General features: G+C 38.0%; 1 protein-coding gene across 6 annotated transcripts in view; it reads right to left on the bottom strand.

Moving 5' to 3' along the window:
* Positions 1-10841: 10841 nt before the first annotated feature.
* PHTF2 (putative homeodomain transcription factor 2) overlaps positions 10842-20528 on the bottom strand; it is a gene marked incomplete at both ends in the record, with an annotated part of 116736 nt that continues 107049 nt past the window's right edge. For 5 of the 6 annotated variants that reach the window (XM_080701028.1, XM_080701030.1, XM_080701029.1 and 2 more), the window contains 4 exons: positions 10842-10862; positions 12199-12324; positions 17742-17837; positions 19951-20106. In XM_080701028.1, coding sequence (XP_080557154.1) covers positions 10842-10862; positions 12199-12324; positions 17742-17837; positions 19951-20106 — 399 coding nt within the window. The remainder of the gene's footprint in view (positions 10863-12198; positions 12325-17741; positions 17838-19950; positions 20107-20528) is intronic. The other variant, XM_080701032.1, reaches the window with a different exon arrangement.

The following is a 20528-nucleotide window of genomic DNA, read 5'->3' as shown; positions in this document are numbered from 1 at the left end:
TGGTCCCAAAGACCGGTCAGATTTGCCCAAAGGAGCACGCTGTCAGCTGTCCTGTGTGGAGACCCGGGTCCCGAGACAGAAAGCCTTTTGAAGCAGAGGTGAGCTCAAGGCCAAGCTGGGGTCAGCCTCTGTGGGTTGTACTGCCGCACTGGCTGGAGCATCCACACCCCGCAGGCACAGGACTTAGCCAGGCAGCAGAAGGCTCCAGGGTGGGGGCACAGGCGCCACCCGACAGCAAAGACAGGTCACTTGCATATTTTCCAGGCACTATTTGAATCCACTGGATTTTATATTGATCTAGGGAGGCGGGTAACAGATGGAATTCTTGGTGGTATTTTGAGTAGGTGCTCAAAGCCAGTTTGATGTAGGGCGGATGGACTGAAGTTTTGTTGGCCCGGGGGTGTGGTGGATCACGTGCATATCACGCTGACACTAACTTCACATCACAAGGACGACTTGAGGCTCCAACATTAGCTCTCAGTCTCATTCTCCAGATTGGGGCGGGGGAAATAAGTAACTTGCCGAAGGTCATACCCATGGCACAAGACAATTCTGGAGCTTGTCTGTGATCTTTATCATACGTAGGATGATGTGAGTTATTCTGCAAAAAGTTTAAAGATGATGTCACTCTGCAATAATTATAAATTAATTCCATCATTCAAATGTGGACAAAGTAACTGAGGTCAACTGAATTATACTCTTAATTTCAAATTTGTATTGTATCAATTTTTTTCTTTTTTGGTACTGGAAATTGAACCCAGGGGTATTCCTCTGAACTATACATGTATGTATGTATGTATGTATGTATGTATTTTGAAGTATTGGGGATTGAACCCAGAGGCATTCTACCTCCAAGCTACACACCCAGCTCCATTTTTTCTATTCTTTATTTTGAAACAGGCTCTCACTAAATTGTGGAGGGCCTCACTAAGTAGCTGAGGCTGTCTGAGAACCCACAGTCCTCCTGTCTTAGCTTCCTAAGTACTGAGATTATAAGTGTGAGCCACCATGCCCTAACCCATCCCTTTTTGAAAACAATTTTTTGTTTTGAAATAGGGTCTCACTAAGTTACTGAGGCTGGTCTCGAATCTATGATCTTCCTGCCTCAGCCTCCCAAGTACTGTGGTTACAGGCATGCACCAGTGTGCCTGGCTTTCCATTTTTTTTAAAAATTGCATAAAACTTCCAGTGTAACAAATAGAAGTATTAACATGTTGTATTATCTTTCCATCACTTTGACAAAATAAATGGAATAACTTTTAAGGAAGAAAGGAAAGATCTAGCTCAGTTCTAGAGGTTTCTGTTGAGTGTTGGTTGATTCTGTTGCCCGTAACAAGGCAGTATTGTCACTGTGGGAGCCTAAGGGTTCTACCACCACCAAATAGCTCCATAGGCTGGGGACCGAGGCTGTAACAATGAGTCTTGGAGGAATGCCTATCCATGCCCTACACGCAATTTAAATTTTAAGTTAAGCCAGGTGTGATGGTGCCCTCTTGTAATCCCAGTACTTGAGAGGCTAAAGCAGGAGGATTGCAGGTTTGTGGCCAGTCTCAGCAATTTGGTAAGGCCCTCCACAACTTAGTGAGACCCTGCTTCAAAATAAAAGATAAAATAGGGCTGGAGGTATAGCTTCAAGGCAGGATGCCCCTGGGTTCAACTCTGGTACCACAACCAAAAAAAAAAAAAAAAAAAAAAATTATATATATATATATATTTCAGTACTGGGGATTGAACCCAGGGGCATCCTACCTCCAAGCTATACCCCCAGCCTTATTTCTTTTTTGTTTTTCTTGCAGGTCTGGGGATAGAACCTGAGGCATTCGACCTGTGAGCTACACCTCTGCTGTTTTTTATTCTTTATTTTGAAACAGGGTCTCACTAAGTTGCAGAGGGCCTCACTAAGTAGCTGAGGCTGTCCGTGAACCGCGATCCTCCAGTCTCAGCCTCCTGAATGCTGGGATTACAAAGTGTGTGCCACCACACCCGGCTTATTTCTTTATTCTTTATTTTGAAACAGGGTCTCATGTTGCAGAGGGCCTAAGTAGCTGAGGCAGGCTGCGGACCTGCAATCCTATTGTTTCATCCTCCCAAGTACTGGGATTGCAAGTGTACGCCACTACGCCCAGCTAACAATATTTTTTTGTGTGTCTGGGTCTGGGGATGGAACCCAGGGGCATTCGACCTCTGAGCTATACCCCTGCCCTATATTTTATTCTTTATTTTGAAACCGGGTCTCACTGAGTTGCAGAGGGCCTCACTAAGTAGCTGAGGCTGTCCACAAACCGCGATCCTCTGGTGTCAGCCTCCCGAATGCTGGGATTACAAGCATGCGCCACCACGCCCGGCTACAATGTTTGTTTTAAGTAAAAAAAAAAAAAAAATCCTTAGCATGGAGCAAAGTATCCTAGTGAAGAATGTGACACTTTAGTGTTGTACACGCCAAACAATCAGGACATTCCAGGCCACCGTGCTAGACGGTTCGTACCTTTGAGAATAAAATCAGAATTCAACTTTGTTGACCTTGGCTCAACAAGGTCTTATCCTCCCAGCATTATCTTCCACCCTTGCCTATATACATCAATATCTCCAGCACTACTAAACTGTCTGCAGGTGATGGTGATGCTGGTAATTCTGTTACTGCATCTAACCGCCCCCGCCCCCAACAAACTGCAAAGTGTTTACGAGACTATCATCTGCTTGCCTCCAAGTTAAATGAAAGGAATGACTCTATTTTAATCCCTAGCACTTAGCTTAATACCTAGCACATATAAAAAACTATCCATGGAAGCTGGGCATGGTGGTGCATACTAGTGATCCCAGTCCTTGGGAGGCTGAAAAAGGAGGATCGCAGGTTCATGGCCAGTCTCAGCTACTTAGTGAGGCCCTCTGCATCTTAGTGATACCCTGTTTCAAAATTTTAAAAAACTGGGGCTAGAGCTGAGCATGGTGGTACACACTTGTAATCCCAGTACTTGCAAAGCTGAGACAGGAGGATTATGATTTGCAGACAACCTCAACTACTTAGTGAGGCCCTCTGCAACTTGAGACCCTATTTTAAAATAAAGAATAAAAAAAGGGCTGGAAGTGTAGCTCGGAGGTAGAATGCCCCTGGGTTCCATCCCCAGTGCCACAAAAAGTGGTGAGGGGGGGCTGGAGGTGAAGCTTGGAGGTAGACTGCCCCTGTATTCAATTTCCAGTACCATTAAAAAAACAAAACAAAACAAAAAAAAAAAAACCCTATTCATGCTATGGATAAAATAAAAAACTACAAAATTGGAATTTTAAAGTAACTTGATCTGTTTCTCATATTTCCTAGGCTGATTCCTTATCCTAAAATCCCTGCCCTAACAGTAGTATTCACATTAAAGAGACTTTCAGCCTCACTAAACAAACCTAATATTCTGGCTGATGGCAAGAGGAAGGAAGAATAGTTGTCAGCTCAGTGTGCATTTCTAGACAGAATCAAGCAAATGCATTTGCAAATGCTAGATAAAAATCTCAAGGGATACAAATGGGCCATAGCCTTTGGCAACATGTCTGATTGGCCTTGAAGCCAAGGTTGGGAAAAAGCAGAAATTCCCATACATAAATAATTAATCAAAACATGTAGGAGAATTTGACTAAGATTAAAACACCAACTCCAAAACTCCTGAAAACCTGTCAAGGAGATTAATAAATAATTACAGAAAGTCAATTATTGTTAGCTTAGTAAAAGTCGGATTTAGCTTTTAAGACAAAAAGAAAACAAACCACCAAGTTACATTTCAGATCATCTGTTGAATACAGATTTGTTGCTGAAAACTGTAGATAGTATTGACGGTTAAGAACTAAAACAAGAAGAAAAATAAATGGAGATAATCAAAGAGAAGTACAAGATTGAACAGACCTGGCCAGGCGTGGTGGTGCACGTCTGTAATTCCAGTACTTGGGGGCTAAGACAAGAAGATCACAGGTTCAAGTCTGGCCTTAGCAACTTAGTGAGACTCTCAGCAATCTAGCAAGATCTAATTCAAAAAAAAAAAAATAAAAAGGGTTGGGGGTATATTTTGGAGGTAGAACACCCCTGGGTTTAAACCCTACACACACACACACACACACACACACACACACACACACACACACTACAGATTGAACAGCCCTTTGTGTGAGGCTTTTTTCTGGTTGAGTTCACATTTGGCTACTTTGGTTAAGGGTTTATGGTGAGGACAAATGTAGACATTTGGCATCACAATCCAAGACACAAGTCAAGGCTGCCACAGTGTGAGACCAGCTCTACTGACCCCAAAGCGCAGCCTGCCATGCTATCGCCTGGTTTCTCTGCCTGTGCCAGTGAAAGGCCAATTCTGATGGTTTCCTCTCTACCACCACTACCTCCTCTCTATGGTTCACCTAACCAGAGCTTCTGGGTCTCTGCTTTGCTAGCATCTCTGCCTGCTAACACTGTATCCTAAACCCAAATTTTCAATAAGAGAGAATATGACTAGTCTGCAAGTCACCCAGGAGGGCAGAGTGCCTCTCCTGGGCAAAGCTCTCATGCTGGCCAGTCCCATAACTCCCTGGAAGTCCATCAAACTGATGACTGCTTCAGGGTAAGGCACCAATCACTGATTCATTCAACCATTGATGGGGTGTGTCCATACAGCGCCTAAGGAGATGCAGCCTCCCTCGGCTTGAGCGGCCTGCAGGCTAAGGCAAAGCTTTAGGTAAAGTTTAAGAACTTCTGCAGTAAAATGATTCAGCAGAAAAGGGGCTAAGATGGCGCCTGGAGGAAGCTACGAAGGCGTGGTTTCCCCATTTGTTATGGGTGGGGAGACTGAGCAGTTTTTCCCTTTTTTACCTTTAAAGGAGCTTCTGCACACATGAATGGCTCATGTACTGGCCTGGGATTGGCTGTGAACTATGTGCTAGTGATCTTTATTCCGATAGGCTAGGCTATTTCCCATGGGAATTCCCCTCGTGGTTTGGTGCTATATATGATTGCTTGGAGAGAAATAAACGAGATCTTGCTTGACATATCTCCTGGCTCTGTGTGGTGATCGGGCCATCGGTACTCATCATCTCGTCCAGCCCCGCCTCTGTCGGGCTGGATCCCGACAAACCATGGCCACGAAAAAGGCAGTTTCGCAAAGCTTGATGAACACACAGAAGCAATTTCCTGCACCTTTTATGTAAGAGCGGAGTGTGGGAAACTCTGAGTGCCGAGTCGTATACAATGGTCCTGTCCACCCTATAAACCATCATCAGACCACTCCTACTCTAGACTCGAGTTTATCTTACTGAATCAAATGAAAGATGAATGTAGGGGAAAAGTGAGGTGACACCGTGGGAGAGCTGGCCTCAGGGAGCAACTTCACCTCTAGTGCTGAAACAGGCAGAAGATGGTAGGGCTAATTCATGCTTAACAATTTTGATTTTTTGAATTACGAGGAAAAATGCCAAATTATAGGATGAGGGATATTAGGACCTTGAGGATGGTAAAGGAGGAGGTTTGGAAGAGCCATTATATGGGACATGTAAATGGACCTGAGCTTGCTTAAAAACATTGCCAAAAATGGGGCTGAGGTTCCAGTGATATTCTGATAAGCATGACTGGCGTAAGTATCCAAGTTGGATACCATCTAGCAACTCAGAGTAAGCAGACAGCTTGAGGTCAGTCGTTGAGAGCAGACAGGAAATTAACAGACTCCAGGGTACTGTTAGTGAGTTTCCACATGTGAGACTGAGACCAAATAATGAAGAGATATGAATGAAATATGCATCTGGGAATTTGGTAGAAATCTTCATAACTGGATATAATGTGTGCACTTAGAAAAGAATGAGAAAACGTCCACATTTTAGTATGCCTCCTAAGGAAGAAAGGCAATTACATGTTACTGCTTATAATAGAATTCATGTATGATAATTTATATGAAGCAGGCCTCTTCTTCATTGGCAGAAAGGCACTTGATATCTTACATAACAAAATGTTCAGCTTGACATTTTGGTTAATTATTCTAGGCCACTACTTGTTTTTGTTGTTGAGAAAGGGGAGAACTAACCTTCTTCTGCACAACCAGAACTTATCAGTTCCTGTGCCAGGTGTTTTATGGAATGTCTTTGTTAATCCTCCTAATCGCCCTGTAAGACAGGCATTACAGTCAGTAACCTACAGCTGAGAAAACCAAAGATCACAGGGGCTAAGTAATTAATTCAAAACCACAAAACAAGTCTGTCACCAAAGTATTATGTGTTCTCTTTAATAGGCAACCCTGCAGAGTTGAATGGGGAGAGGTCAAGATGAATTCTGACTTTTTCCTATTGTCAAGGCTTATTAGTTCATATATGATCTCACTAGAACAAATATAGACAGATAATTTATCAATAACATATGATTAGTTGGGCATGGTGGTGCATGTCCATAATCCTAGTACTTGGGGAGGCTAAGATCAGGAGTGCAGGTTCGAGACCAGCCTCAGCAACTTAGTGAGATTATCAGCAATTTAGTACCACCAAAAATAATAACAATAAAAAAGAAAAAGCCCTATAAGTATTTTGACTAGTCAAGAGGTATCGAATGTTTATAAAGACACTATTGCAGAATATACCTGCAAAGGGTACAGGAAGATGGGTTCTATCATGACTAGTTGCTTAACCTTAGACAAGCTTCTTGCCATCTGGTAAAATGAGGTCTCTGGACGTGGTGGTTTCTAAGGTCTGATTTGACTCAAGACATTCATCAAGGTACTCTTTCAGGTGCTGGGAATAACAGCGAATAAATTAGAATCTCACGGATTTTACATTCTATAAAATTATTGAACTTAAGATAAAATTCTCAAGGTAGTATAGGGTGGCAGGTGAGATTAATTTCCCAACCTACTTGAGAATACTTGTTTGAAAGCATATCTATACTACTATATGAAATATTAAGAAAGACGCACATATTAGTGGCTGGTCATCAGAAGGACCATGTCATACTTATAATCTTGGAGCTTTCAGTCCCACCCCTCCCATTCTCCAGAAAAGGATGAAGAGGTAGAAATGGTTAATAACAGATCATGCCCACGTGATGAAGCCCCATAAAATCCCTGAATTATAGAGTTTGGAGAATTTCCATGTTGCCAAACACATGGAGGAACCTGGAGGTTGGGCATGCCTCAGAGGGGAAGTGGACATTCGAGAACACTTCCCCCACACCTTGCACTAAGCATTTCTTCCATCACTTGTATCTCTTAATTGGTAAATATACTATTTCCCTGAATTCTGGGAACTACTCTAGTAAATTAAATAAACCTAAGGAAGGAGTTGTTGGAACCCCAATTTATAGCTGGTCAGTCAGAAGCACACATCAAAATTTGGAACTTGCAATTGGCATCTGAAGTTTGGGGGCATCTTGTGGAACTGAACTTTCAACCTGTGGGATCTGATGCGACCTCTGGGTAGATGGTGTCAGAATTAAGTTATAGACACATTTAGTGTCTGCTGGAAAATATAGTACCAAAAATGTTATGTTGAGTGGTGTATAAGAGTAGAAAAAACACTTGTTTTTCCTATCCTTAACAGTCTCCTCGACTCCCCAGGAAGCAAGGAATGGAGAGGAAGAGCTATCAAACATTTGCATTTGTGGAATCCTTTTGTAAGATGGCAAAAAAAAAAAAAAAAAGAAAGAAAGAAAAAGAAAAAAAAAAGGCTGAAAATCCATGTTTTAAGTAATATAGCAAGTGAAAGAGGTGCCAGTCATATGGCTCTCTTGTGGAAGTCTGAAGGGAGATTCGTTAAAAGAGCCAATTCTAAGCTTAAAGTGAGTTTATAAATGCACTTGAATAGTCCCTGGTTCATTTTAACTCTGAATACTTGTACCAATCAGATAATAGAAATATAGAATGTATAACCATGCTACTGTGGGCCACGATCTCTTACTCTGAATTCATGTGGCAAAATTACTTGTTTAAAAACACAACTAAGCTTCAGATGATGAATTTTAATATCCCAGGTCACAACCAGTGTTCTATATTCAAATACAAACAAGCAAACATTAGTAATGTAAAAGCACTACATTTTGGTGATGAAAAACCTGTGTATGTACTATTATTTTTTCATGTTCTGAGAATCATAAAATCTAAAGTGTTGGGAAGTTTTTTTTTTTTTTTTAATGTATTTTTGCTGGGTGTGGTGACGCACACTTGTAATCCCAGCATTTGGGAAGTGGAGATTGGAGGACTGAGGTTCACTGACACCCTCAGCTACTGAGTGAGGCCCTTCACAACTCAGTGAGACCCTGTTTCAAAAAATAAAGAATGAAAAACAGGGCTGGGTTGTAGCTCGAAGGTAGAATGCCCCTGGGTTCCATTCCCAGTACCGCAAAAAAAGAAAAAAAAAAGTATTTTCACTACCGCCAAAAGTAGAGGTTATAATTAAAGTTTATGCTATAATAAATACAAAATTACCACAGAAACGCATTACGGCTATAAAGAAGTCAATCACAGAATGTTTTATTTTAAACTTGCTGTTCAAACTTTCGAATACAACACGTGGCAAAAGAAACAACAGTTAACACACAACATCTGCCACAATTCTATCTTTGAACTGCCTTTTCTCTATTATGTGATATGCTATAATTTCTTTCAATTTCTTACATTCATGGTATTCTTACTGGCAGCAATGTCAATTTTCTACTTCAAAACAGTTCTATTAATGATCTGAATTGCTTAAAATTACAACTTTTTCCTTTTAGTATTCTACTACTGCCCACATTAGTGACATAACTCAGCATATTCATAAGTTGAGAAGTATACTGTACTTAATAAATCACCTCCCACTCTACATTAAACTGAACTTCAACCTAAAACAAGCATTTTTCTAAATCAGTATACTCAGCTACTTTTCTCAAAAATATTTCCATTCTGAAATAAGATTTTTATTTTTTTTTGGAGATACAATAGTTTCTTCTTTTACTCCTAACAGAACTCATGCCGTACTTTTTTTCTCAAAATATATTTGATATATTCTGTGCAAAATGTTAAGTTCTGTTTAGGTATGTACCTTATTTTGAAAAAGTTTATAAAATATAATTCCTAAAAACAACCTCAACATTAGACAATAGAGGAAGAAACATATCAGATAAAGCCTAATTTTTTACATGAGAAAGTAAGTATGTTCTTAAAGCTCCAGTAATACATTCCTTGAAAAAACTCAGAATGCACTTTGGTCATTATTACACATATTAGAACATAGGCAAATAAAACAAAAATACTTTGTACTGTTTTCCGTAAAAAGCAAATACACTACACAATGAGGCTAAATTGAGGCTGGTCAAAAGGAATGGTAAGAGCAAAGTGATACGACATGGCTCTGTTCTCCACACATTCCTGATTTTAAGATTATGGTTTGGGAATTAGAACTGCACCAAGCAAATAAATTATTTACAATTAATTATTTTAAATTCCTTAAAAGATGGTAAAAACATGAGGATATTCAATATGATACACTTTGCACCAAGAAAATTCTAGATTGTTTCAAATAAATTGTTTTAGAAACCAGATGCTCAGTTAAAAAAAAAAATCACAAAAACATTTTATGTTCCATGTAATTCCTAAAACATTCTTGATTGTACAAATATAATAACTTAAAATCAAGGCCCAATGTAAGATACTATCATATTTGCTCTATTTACCTAACATGCCAACATGATAAGTTCTCATTGGACACTTGGCAAATTATTGAAGGGGGAGCAATTTACTTTCTAGGTTAAATGCATCTAAAATAGCCCTTATATAATGGAGGGTGTGTGTGTGTGTGTGTGTGTGTGTGTGTGTGTGTGTGTGTGTAGGGAACGCACCAGATTAAGTTTAGAGGATAGAATTTGCAAGCTGAAGCTGTCTTTTCTGAAAATTTGAATATAATTTTATAACTAGCACTCAGAGGAATATTTTATTGGTTCTTAACCTTATTCTTAAATTGTTCACTTAACTGTGGTATGAATAGCATACACTATAGTGTACCATGGGAGGAAATTATTTTACTTGAGTAAACATAATGTACTTCAGTAATGTCAATAGGCACTTCACTTGTGAGATGAGTATATACCTCACTCAAAAGGATACCATATCATGCCCTAGTACACTATAACATATCCCATATAAAGATACACATTAAAAGTAACAATTTTTAAAAGTGCACATTTTGAGCATGCACAGTTGGAGCTGTGCAAACAGCCCAGTGTTTCAAATAAATATAATTACTAATTAATTTTTATCAAAATATCTTACAGTATGGTAACCATTTACATTATTGCTCCATTAATAGTTTTATCATCAAAGAGCACTTGTTGACCTGTTATGTAATACCATATTTATTAATACTGAAGGGTGCTTAAACTGCAGCTTAATCAGTTTAGATCCTGGCATTGTTCTGAAATATTTCAAGAGAAACCCTGACTGGATCTTGATATACCCAATCAAATGCTATCTGTGTTTAGCTGACTCTAATGCAATATTCCTCAAGTAAGGCAAGTTTACGGCATTGATGGAGAAACAGTGCTTAGAAATGGCTTCTAGTTTTACAATTTCTTATTTCGTCAATTATTTATAAGCAATTACCAGGATCTCAAGTATCTGGATATCAGTTTTATCACCCTTTCAACAACTAAGAACATCAATGCTTAAAAATAAAATATAAAGACTAAAATAAATGTAAAAAAACAGTGAACAAGTAAAAATAAATATAAGAATTGCACAAGACAGTCTGATGTAAACACTTCGATTTCCCAGCAGAGACTCCTGAAGCAGAGTCAGGGACTGCTTTCAGGCAGCTTAGTCAGTACTCATATTCTGGAAAAGAGGCTACATCTTCTTTTCTCTGAATTGTCATGATTTAATCTTCCATAGCTAGAGAGAAAAAAATATACAGAATGACCATTACAGCCAATGCTAATATAAAAACTTACACTATATACTGTTTTCACCTAAATTGCATTCACAAACAAGTGCAGATATTTATTTATTTATTTATTTATTTATTTATTTATTTATTTATTTATTTTTATTTTGTGGTACTGGGGATAGAACCCAGTGGCTTTCTACCTCTGGGCTATACCCCCAGACCTATTTTATATTTTATATTTGTAAACAGGGTCTCACTAAGTAGCTGAGGCTGGCTTCGAACCTATGCAACCCTCCTGTCTCAGCCTCCCAAGCGCTGGGATTACAAGCATGCGTCACCATGCCCAGCTACTCTTTTATCTTTTTTTTTTTTTTTTTAAAGAACTCACCTTAAAACAAAGAAAAAGGTGAAAATCAGATTTTTCTTGTTTAACAGGGAAATGGCAATATACATATATTATTAACGATGATTCTACACCTCAGTAACATTTAGTCATACATTTATGGGAGGATGTATGTATTACTATATAAATAATAAATACAATTTTTGGTCAACAATAGAAATAAGGTTCTTCCCTTCTTTTTTCTGTGTGTGTGCGTGTGTGTGTGTGTGTTACTGGGAACCTCTGAGCTACACACTCAGCTCTATTATTTTGAAACAGGATCTTGTTAAGTTACCAAGTGTTGGCCTCATACCTACAATCTTGTCTCAGCCTCTCAAGTACTAGGATTATAGGCATACACCACTGGGCCTGGCTTTCCTTTTCTTTTTCATCACTGAAATTAGGTTCAAATTATATAAGGAAAAAAAATACTTCTACTTTTCCTACACAAGAGTCCCAAGTATAATGAATTCTGTTCTAAATTAGGAGTTCTAGCCAGGTGTGGTGGCACATGCTTGTAATCCCAGGACTTGAGAGGCTGAGACAGGAGGGTTGCAGGTTTGCAGCCATCCTCAGCTACTATGTGAGACCTTCTGAAACTCAATGAGACTCTGTTTCAAAATAAAGAATAAAACACAAGGTTAGGGGTATAGCTCAGAGGCAAAATTCCCCTGGGTTCAATCCCCAGTACTGCCAAATACGTATGTACGTACACGTACATACATACATACATACATACATACGGAGTTTTATAGGTATTAGGAACCATGAATACATATCATTCATCCAAATTAAATGTGGAACCATTTTTACTAATTATATATGATTTTATAAAAATTACACCATTGCTGTGCATGTGAAATCTTAAAAGAGAAATAAGATAATATAAAGTCACAAAAATGCAATAGAGATTAAACATACCCACACACATGCATGAATGCACGCACACACACTCTTACCTTTAAATTAAATCCAAGCAAGTCACTGATAACACCAGAAACAGCTGAAAGGATGACAACCTGGGTGATGTTATAAAGCAGCGGGTTCATTGTAAGCCCATATAATCTAAAGGGGCTGTCTAATTCCTAGCAAAAGAGAAAAAAAATTAACCTCAGAGGGGGAAAAATTAACCTCAGATTCAGTGAGACTTGTCAGTTAAAATAATTCAGAGTCACTTCAGGGAAGATGGCGACCGAGAAAAGCAGCGTTTATGAGTCCTGCTAAAACTCGATCTCTGTTGCAAAAAAATCCGCGCTTTTCACAGCCAGAAAACACCATCAGCAGAGAAATAAAAAATGTAAAGACAAGGGACAGGGAGGAAAAAGACTAGAAGAACAACCAGAGACCAGAAATCAGGCCCACAATGCAGCAGTGGAGCTGCGCCGGCACCATCTTCCCTCACAGCACCAGGCTCCAGAGAGGAAAGGTAAGCAAGGAGCTGAAGTGAGCAGCTGCAGATCATTCAGGTGTAATTCAGCAGTTCTTTCAGTGCAATGAACGTCTAAAATTCCCAGTGGCCAAGCTCATCAAGCCTTCCAGGGACTCAGAACGGAGCTCAAAAACAGAAAAGAAATATGCCAGCCTCACGGCCAAGGGCATGGCAGCAGTGCCATATTGCAAGCAGCGCCAGCCTCACAGTCAGGGTGTGACAGCGGCGCCATATTGCTAGCAGCAACAGCGAGTTCACTGCACCCTGCCACAGCTCCAAATCTGCACGCACAATAACCGTGAGTGTAATTGCGGCCCCTAAAGGAGAAATCCCTGTACTGCACTCCCAGGGACTTGAGTAGCTTTGATAATCTCCTTGGGTCAGATATTTTGCAGTCCAACTCAGTGAAGGAGTAGCAGTGGCAGAGATACCACACCCTAGTCGAAGCTCCCCATGGGAAAACACCCAGCCCGGCACCCCCACGGTCTTACGCAGCCTTAATTAACTTCCTGGGTATGAGACTTTGAGATACAACCCAGTAAAGGAGTAGTGGCGGCTGAGATTACAACAGACTCGAGATACAGAGCACCCTAAGTGAGGTCGTAGTGACCAGGGAAGACACAAAATTCTGAAATCATGGGAAAGAGGAACAACAATAGAGCAATGAATGCCCACAACCTCATATTATCAGAGCCTGATAACACAGAAATTCAGAGATCTCCAGAAGATCAAATCAGAAATATAACTGTAGACATAATACAGGACTTTTGAAAAGAATTTAGAGAGAGTCTAAAAGAAATAAAGGAAGCAATCACTGAGGTAAAGGCCTCAATTCAAAGTATAAACAATTGATTAGACCACAAGGAGAATAGAATCTCGCTCCTAGAAGATGATCACTCCAAAAATGAACACATAATTTATAACTTAGAAAAAAAAATCAGACAGCAGGAATCTGAAATTGAAGAAATATGGGCCCATTTTAAGAGCGCTAACCTAAGAATAATTGGAATAGAGGAGGGAAAGGAGGTGAAACCAAAGGGATCAATAATCTCTTCAAAGAAATAACAGCAGAAAATTTTCCAAGCATAGAGCAAGAGGTCGATACACAGGTCCAGGAAACTTAAAGAACTCTCTTTAGACAGGATCAGAGAAGAGGAACCCCACGCCACATAATTGTCAAAATGACCAATGTGGAAGCCAAGCAGAGAATCTTAAAGGCAACAAAAACAAAAGGCCAAGTGACATTCAGAGGCAAACAAATTAGAATCACTCCAGACTTCCCAAACCAAGTCATGAGAGCCAGAAGGGCTTGGAGTAACATATTCCAAACTCTGAAAGAAAACAACTTCCAGCCAAAAATTTCCTATCCAGCAAAGCTATCTATCAAATTAGATGGGGAAATAAGAAGCTTCCATGACAAACAGAAACTCAAGGAATTTATGTCTTCAAAACCAGCACTAGAGAAAATACTCAAAGAGATTAACTACAAAGAAGAAATAGGTAACACACACCAGAACCAGAGAAACAAGATTTTCCATTCATCAGACAACTAAGCAAAGAAGAATACATTCATGTGTTTTTAGGTTAAAACCTATGGAGATTCATTACTTATTTTAGTCTTTTACCTATTTCTAAATTGTATTTCTAAATTGTATTGTTTGCTTTTATTGTTGCTAATTTTTAGGATCTCTATTTGGAATATTAATATATCTTTAGATATAGCCTTTGGAAAAATTTTATCCCATTCTATCAGTAACTTTTAACTCTGTTTACATTGTACAATATTTATTTAGTTTTTAGGAAGTTTGTTTACTCTTTTGTTGCCTGTGCCTTTGAAATCATATCCAAGAAATCACTGCCAATTTCAATGTTGTGAAGTGTTATGACCCAAGTTTTCTTTTAAAAGTTTATAGTCTTAAGATTTACACTTAGGTCTTTTATCTATTTTGAGTTAATATTTGTATAAGGTGTTAGGTAAGGGTCCAATCTTATTATTTTTCATGTAATTATTATTTTTCAACAATATTTAGTGAAAAGATTATTATTTCCTTCACCACATGTTCTTGGAAACTTTGTCAAAAATACCTTGACCATATATGGAAGAATTTATTTCTAGGCTTTTTATTTTACTCCACTGGTTTATATATCTGCCTTTATAGCAGTACTACACTGTTTCAATTATTGTAGCTCTATAAGGTTTGAAATCAGAAAATGTACATCTTCTAGCTTTGTTCTTTTTTGAGATTGTTTTGGTATTTAGAGTTCATATTTCATGTTAAGATAGATTTTTTTCTGAAAAAAATTAAATGTACGATAGTTTTACCTTAAAAAAAATTCAGAGTACTATACAATGAGCATTTAAAAAGACCTCAGAAAGGTTACAAATTATGGATGTTTTTGAAAGGATAAACTTAGTTAAGCTTGGAATAGGTAAAATTTAATAGTAGCTTTACTTTTTTTGGTAATAAGTGACTTCCTTTAAAAAAAACTATCACTAAATTCGTAACTCCAATTTCTACACCAATTAAATGATGAATAAAGTGCTGGTCTAGTAGCTACAAGGAGGTTAGAGAACATTTATGGTTTGAGTGGAAATAGAAACTAATTAAAAAGAGAACAATATCTTTTTACAGAAGAATTAGAAAGTTGCCAAAATTTTCCAACAATATTAACACAGATATAAAAACACCTCTTTGAGTCCATTCATTTTCTAATAACCAGATTAACTAATTAATTGGTCAATTCAAGCAATTTAAAATTCTATTATATGGCAGTCCTGTGCTAGGAACTAGAAAGTTAAAATTTAGTCCCTAAAGGACCTTACAGCTTAACAAATGGGTAAATTATGTGAATATGAGAATTCTACAACACGGATATGTATAAAAAGCAGAAGGAACGAAGGTGCTCCTGTGACTTACTGGGTAAGGGAAAGAAGACACGTGATGAAACTGCACATTGCTCAGCAACGTCAGGGCCCAAAAACAAAGAAATACTTTGGAAAAGCAGCAATGTGAGAGATTAAAGAGCAACAACATCAGGAGCACGAAATGTATTTTAAGGACTTTGTGTATCAAAAACTTGCAGGGTATGGTGGTATATACCTGTAATCCCTGTACTTGGGAGGCTAAGAATGGAGGATCACGGGCTCAAGGCCAGCCTCAGCAACTAGTGAGACCCCCATTTCAAAATAAAATAGAGCAGGGGTGTAGCCCAGAAGTAGAATATCCCTAGATTCAATCCTTACTCCCATACAGAAGAACAAAAACAAAAACCAAAACCTCAAGTGTGAAGATAAAGGTCTCACATAGGTGATGCATAAGGAAGAGGAGATGAGTTAGAAGACACACCAAAGATTGAATCAATAGACCTATGAACTTCTTGGCTGTGAGGAGAGAAGGCACAATCTACACTAGGGCCCAGCTCTGGACTAGAAGACTGTGTGTAACCAAAAGGATCACAGGTTGTGCTTTATATTTTAGGGATTGCTTTCGTTTGGGCACTGAGGATTGAACCTGATGGCATTCGACCTCTGAGCTACAATCCCCAGCCCTTTTTATTTTGAAACAGAGTGTCCCTAAGTTGATGAGGGTCTCGCTAAGTCATCGAGGCTGCCCTGGAACCTGCGATGACTCCCAAGTACCAGAATTACAGGAATGCACCACAACACTGGGCTATCTTAGGTATTTTTACACTTGTCTCTATTCTAAGACTGTTAATAAGTCTCACATTCATAAGCCTCCTCCTGTCTGGTATAGTGCTCACACTCCAAAGATATTCATAATAAATGTATCAGGCTAACATGAAACTATCAATTCAATGTAAGGTATTTTTTCCCATAGAACATTTTGTCAAAAAAAGAATGTGCCTATATATCTGGCTTATTATTTAGATGTCATCATCTTCTTTGGATACTTAGAGGAATTTGAAAAAAGAAGCAATTTGTAATTAATTTTATTATACCCTTCACCTCTTCTGAACAAATTAATACTTTTTAGTTGGTAGAAGAATTAACCATCCCATTGATAGGTAACTAATTTCATACCATTCTCTGAAAAATTATAAATTTAAGAATTATAATCAATTGGTTACAGAAACTGAGATTTAAAAATATTTTCCTTTTAAGAATTATTAACACTATAAAGCAGGAGTACAAATATTTTATTAAATTATCCCAGTTATTATAAGATCAAATATACAAATTATATTCCTTTTGTTACCAAAATTGATTTGTAAATTAAATGTTTTTGAAAATGTATGTTTATTAAAATGATTATGTATTTTACTTTTTAAGTTAACTTAGACCAAGCCAAAGAGTGTTGGAAAATATAAAATGAAAAAGTTCCCATATTAGCACCAATTTTTTTTGTGTGTGTGTGGTACTGGGGATGGAACCCAGGGGCATTCTACCTCCAAGCTACACCCTCAGCCCTATTTTTTTATTCTTTATTTTGAAACAGGGTCTCACTGAGTTGCAAAGGGGCCTCACTAAGTAGCTGAGGCTGTTTGCGAACTGTGATCCTCCTGTCTCAGCCTCCCAAATGCTGGGATTATAAGCGTGTGCCACCATGCCCAGCTAACATCAAATCATTTTTTGAAGTGTATTTCCTAGTGACCTAAGAGGCATAAATTTCCAAACACACCACTCGTACAATAAACATTAATAAAAAACTTAGTATGTCATTTCCAATTATTTTGATCATGTGAGCAATGAGAAGTAAAATAAAGCTGGGTGTGGTGGCGCACGTTTGTAATCCCCGTGCTTGGGAGGTGGAGACAGGAGGATTGTGCTGGTTCGAAGCCAGCCGTGCTGGCTTGAGAGACCCTGTTTCCAAATAAAAATATAAAATGGTTCTGGGAGTATAGCCCGGAGGTAGAAGGGTTTCCAGAAACCCCAGTACCACCAAAAAAAAAAAAAAAAAGTAAAATAAAAATTGCATGGTTGTGTTCAAATGTAATTTGAAAACAATATGGATAATCACAAAACCAAATACAAGGTAGTAACTAAAGCATGTTTAAGATATAATATCAGAACAGCATATTCTACATTATGTCCATTTTCAATTCTATTCTTACCTTTAGTAGTTTAGTTGCCAGTTTTAAAACATTATTCACTAGTGTCAGTTCTTCCTTTTTATTAGGTTTCTTCTCCATTTTCAAGTAAAGGTTTATCTTTTATAAGAAAAAAAGGTAAATGAAAATATTTAAAACTATAAAAAATATGTTCCCCTATTTTTTCTTTTTTTTTTTCTTCAGTGCTGGGGATTGAACCTTGGGCTTCACACCTAGGCAAGTGCTCTACCACTGAGCTATACCCCTAGCCCACAAGTATATACATTTTTAAAAGGACTTGAAGCTGGGCGTGATGGTGCTTGTTTGTAATCCCAGCATTTGGGAGGCTGAGACAGGAGGATTGCAGTTTGCAGACAGCCTCAGCTACTTAGTAAGGCCCTTTGCAAATTAGTGAGACCCTGTTTCAAAAATAAAAGAATTAAAAATATGGCTGGGGGTGTAGCTCGGAGGTAGAATGCCCCTGAGTTCCACCCCCAGTATCACAAAAATAAATAAATAATAAAAATAAAAGGACTTGAAAGATAGTCACTAAAAAATTAACAGTGGTTCGCCGGGCTTGGGAGGCGGAGACAGGAGGATCGCGCAGGTTTGAAGCCAGCCTTGCTGGCTTAAGAGACCCTGTTTCCAAATTAAAAAAATATATAAAATAGGTCTGGGAGTGTAGCCCCAAGAAGGGTTTCCAGGAGCCCCAGTACCACCAAAAAAAAAAAATACACACACACACACACACACACACACACACACACACACACACAGTGGTTCTTTAAGTACTAAAATTACATGTGATTTTAATATTCTTCTTTTAGTTTACTGTACATTCCAATTCTCCTATAATAAACTTATTTTATAAGAACTTATAAATTAATTAAATATACTTCTAATGTAATCAAAGCCAAAACAAAGAAAACTGAACAGTATATTAAAAAGGTAAAATACTTATTTCCAGGGCCACATCAACTTAAAGAATAAATAATAACTATAATAAACTCAATCCAGTGGTTTGTGGTATTTTATTTTGAAATTAATTTAAAATACATGTGTATTTTTATTATCTGTCCTGTAACAAACAATTCTGGAGTGCCTGCCCTGGCCACAGTTATCCCCTTTGAAAACACTCTAACCCTAAGCCTGGTAAAGAAACAAAGCAGGCAGCTGCACTTACCCACTTGATCTGACATTCCCACCCCAATCTGGCAGCCATAAAAGCTAGTCAGTACAAGTACTGGTGGGATTAAAACAGTATCTGCCAGATATTGTAGGTATGTGAACTCAAAGTTAGTGAAGTCCGGAGCAGAACTTACACAGAGCTAAACCAAAATCATGTGTAAACTACAATTAGAGGGTAGCAAGTCTATGGGGTGGCCACTAGATGGAGTGTAAGAGCAGAAATGAGAAACCATTAGCCTGGAAGTAAGTTGGAGGAAGTGGCTGACTGTCCAGTTCCCTAAGGCCCAAGTATTCGTCCTCATATCGTTATCTTTTTGGGCTACTCTTTCCCTTTTCCCTTTAATTGTGCTTATTTGACAGGGTTACTGGTTCTTTAAAATCACACCATTCCTAATGAAAATATTCCAGCAAGTTCACTGGCAACAGTTTCTTTATATATTAATAATAAATAAAATTAATCAGCAAGGCATGATGGCATATGCTTGTAATCCCAGTACTTGGAGGCTGAGACAGGAGGATCCAAGTTCATGGCCAGCTTCAGAAACTCAGTGAGGCTTGCTACAACTTAGTGAGACCGTGTTTCAAAATAAAGAATAAAAAATAGGACTGGGGGTGTAGCTCAGAGGTAGAATGCCCCTGGGTTCCATCCCCAGTACCATAAAATAAATAAATAAATAAATAAATAAATAAATAAATACTAATTGTTTAAATTATTATGCTTTCTCTACTTAATAAAATTTTCACTTATTCCAATGTGTCTGTTATATGGCAAAGCAAACATACCCTACTAATGGTTTAAAATCCACCATTTCTATACTGCCTCCTTCTTGTCAGATGAAAATGGAACATACAAACAGTAGATTAGATTTGAAATCTCAATCAAGGCAGAAACATTAAAGACAGGCTTGTACCCTATCAAATTTTAAGTTTTGCTGTATAGCACAAATGGACCTTAATCAAATATGTTCCTTAAAAAATGAAGTACATGAAGGTTTTAGCTTAATATGTATATTAAAGATATTAATTTACAACATGATAAACTCACCTGTTCAGTAAGTAATATTGAGGTATTGCTATATTTTTTACTTGTTTCTGATCCAAGGGTAACAAATCTTAAGAGAAAAAGTGTTAATGAGATGCACCAGATTACCAGTTCCCAATTGTAGTGACAATCAAGGAAGATCTCATGCACATGAAGCAGCTAAAAATATACCAAAAAGGCAACATGAGGCAAAAAATTCACACAACTTCATTTTTAAAAGAACATTTATACTCTACAGACTGTTTATAAAGGTTGTATTGTGTTTGAAAATATTCCATATTTACTATGAGAAGTGTTAAGCACCTTAGAAGTACAGAAAATAATGTAATTAATAGCCAGTGGACCTCTACCCAATTTTTCAAATCTTAATGTTTTGTAATATTTCAGATTTTTTTGAAAAATAAAAGACCACAGATTCAGTTAAAACCCTTTAAACTTTCCCTTCACTCTGATACCCCCCCACTCCTTATACACACCATGTCCCATCCCTGAAGTATTAAATTTTATGTTTATCTTTTCCAATAAGGTTTTTTTGTGGTATTGGTTATTGAATACCGGGGGAATTCTACTTCCAAGATATA

The sequence above is a fragment of the Muscardinus avellanarius genome (genome assembly GCF_963383645.1).
Source record: "Muscardinus avellanarius genome assembly, chromosome: 9".
Taxonomy (NCBI): Eukaryota; Metazoa; Chordata; class Mammalia; order Rodentia; family Gliridae; genus Muscardinus; species Muscardinus avellanarius.
The sequence above is the reverse complement of the archived record's forward strand: the minus strand, read 5'-3'. Positions and strand labels throughout refer to the sequence as shown.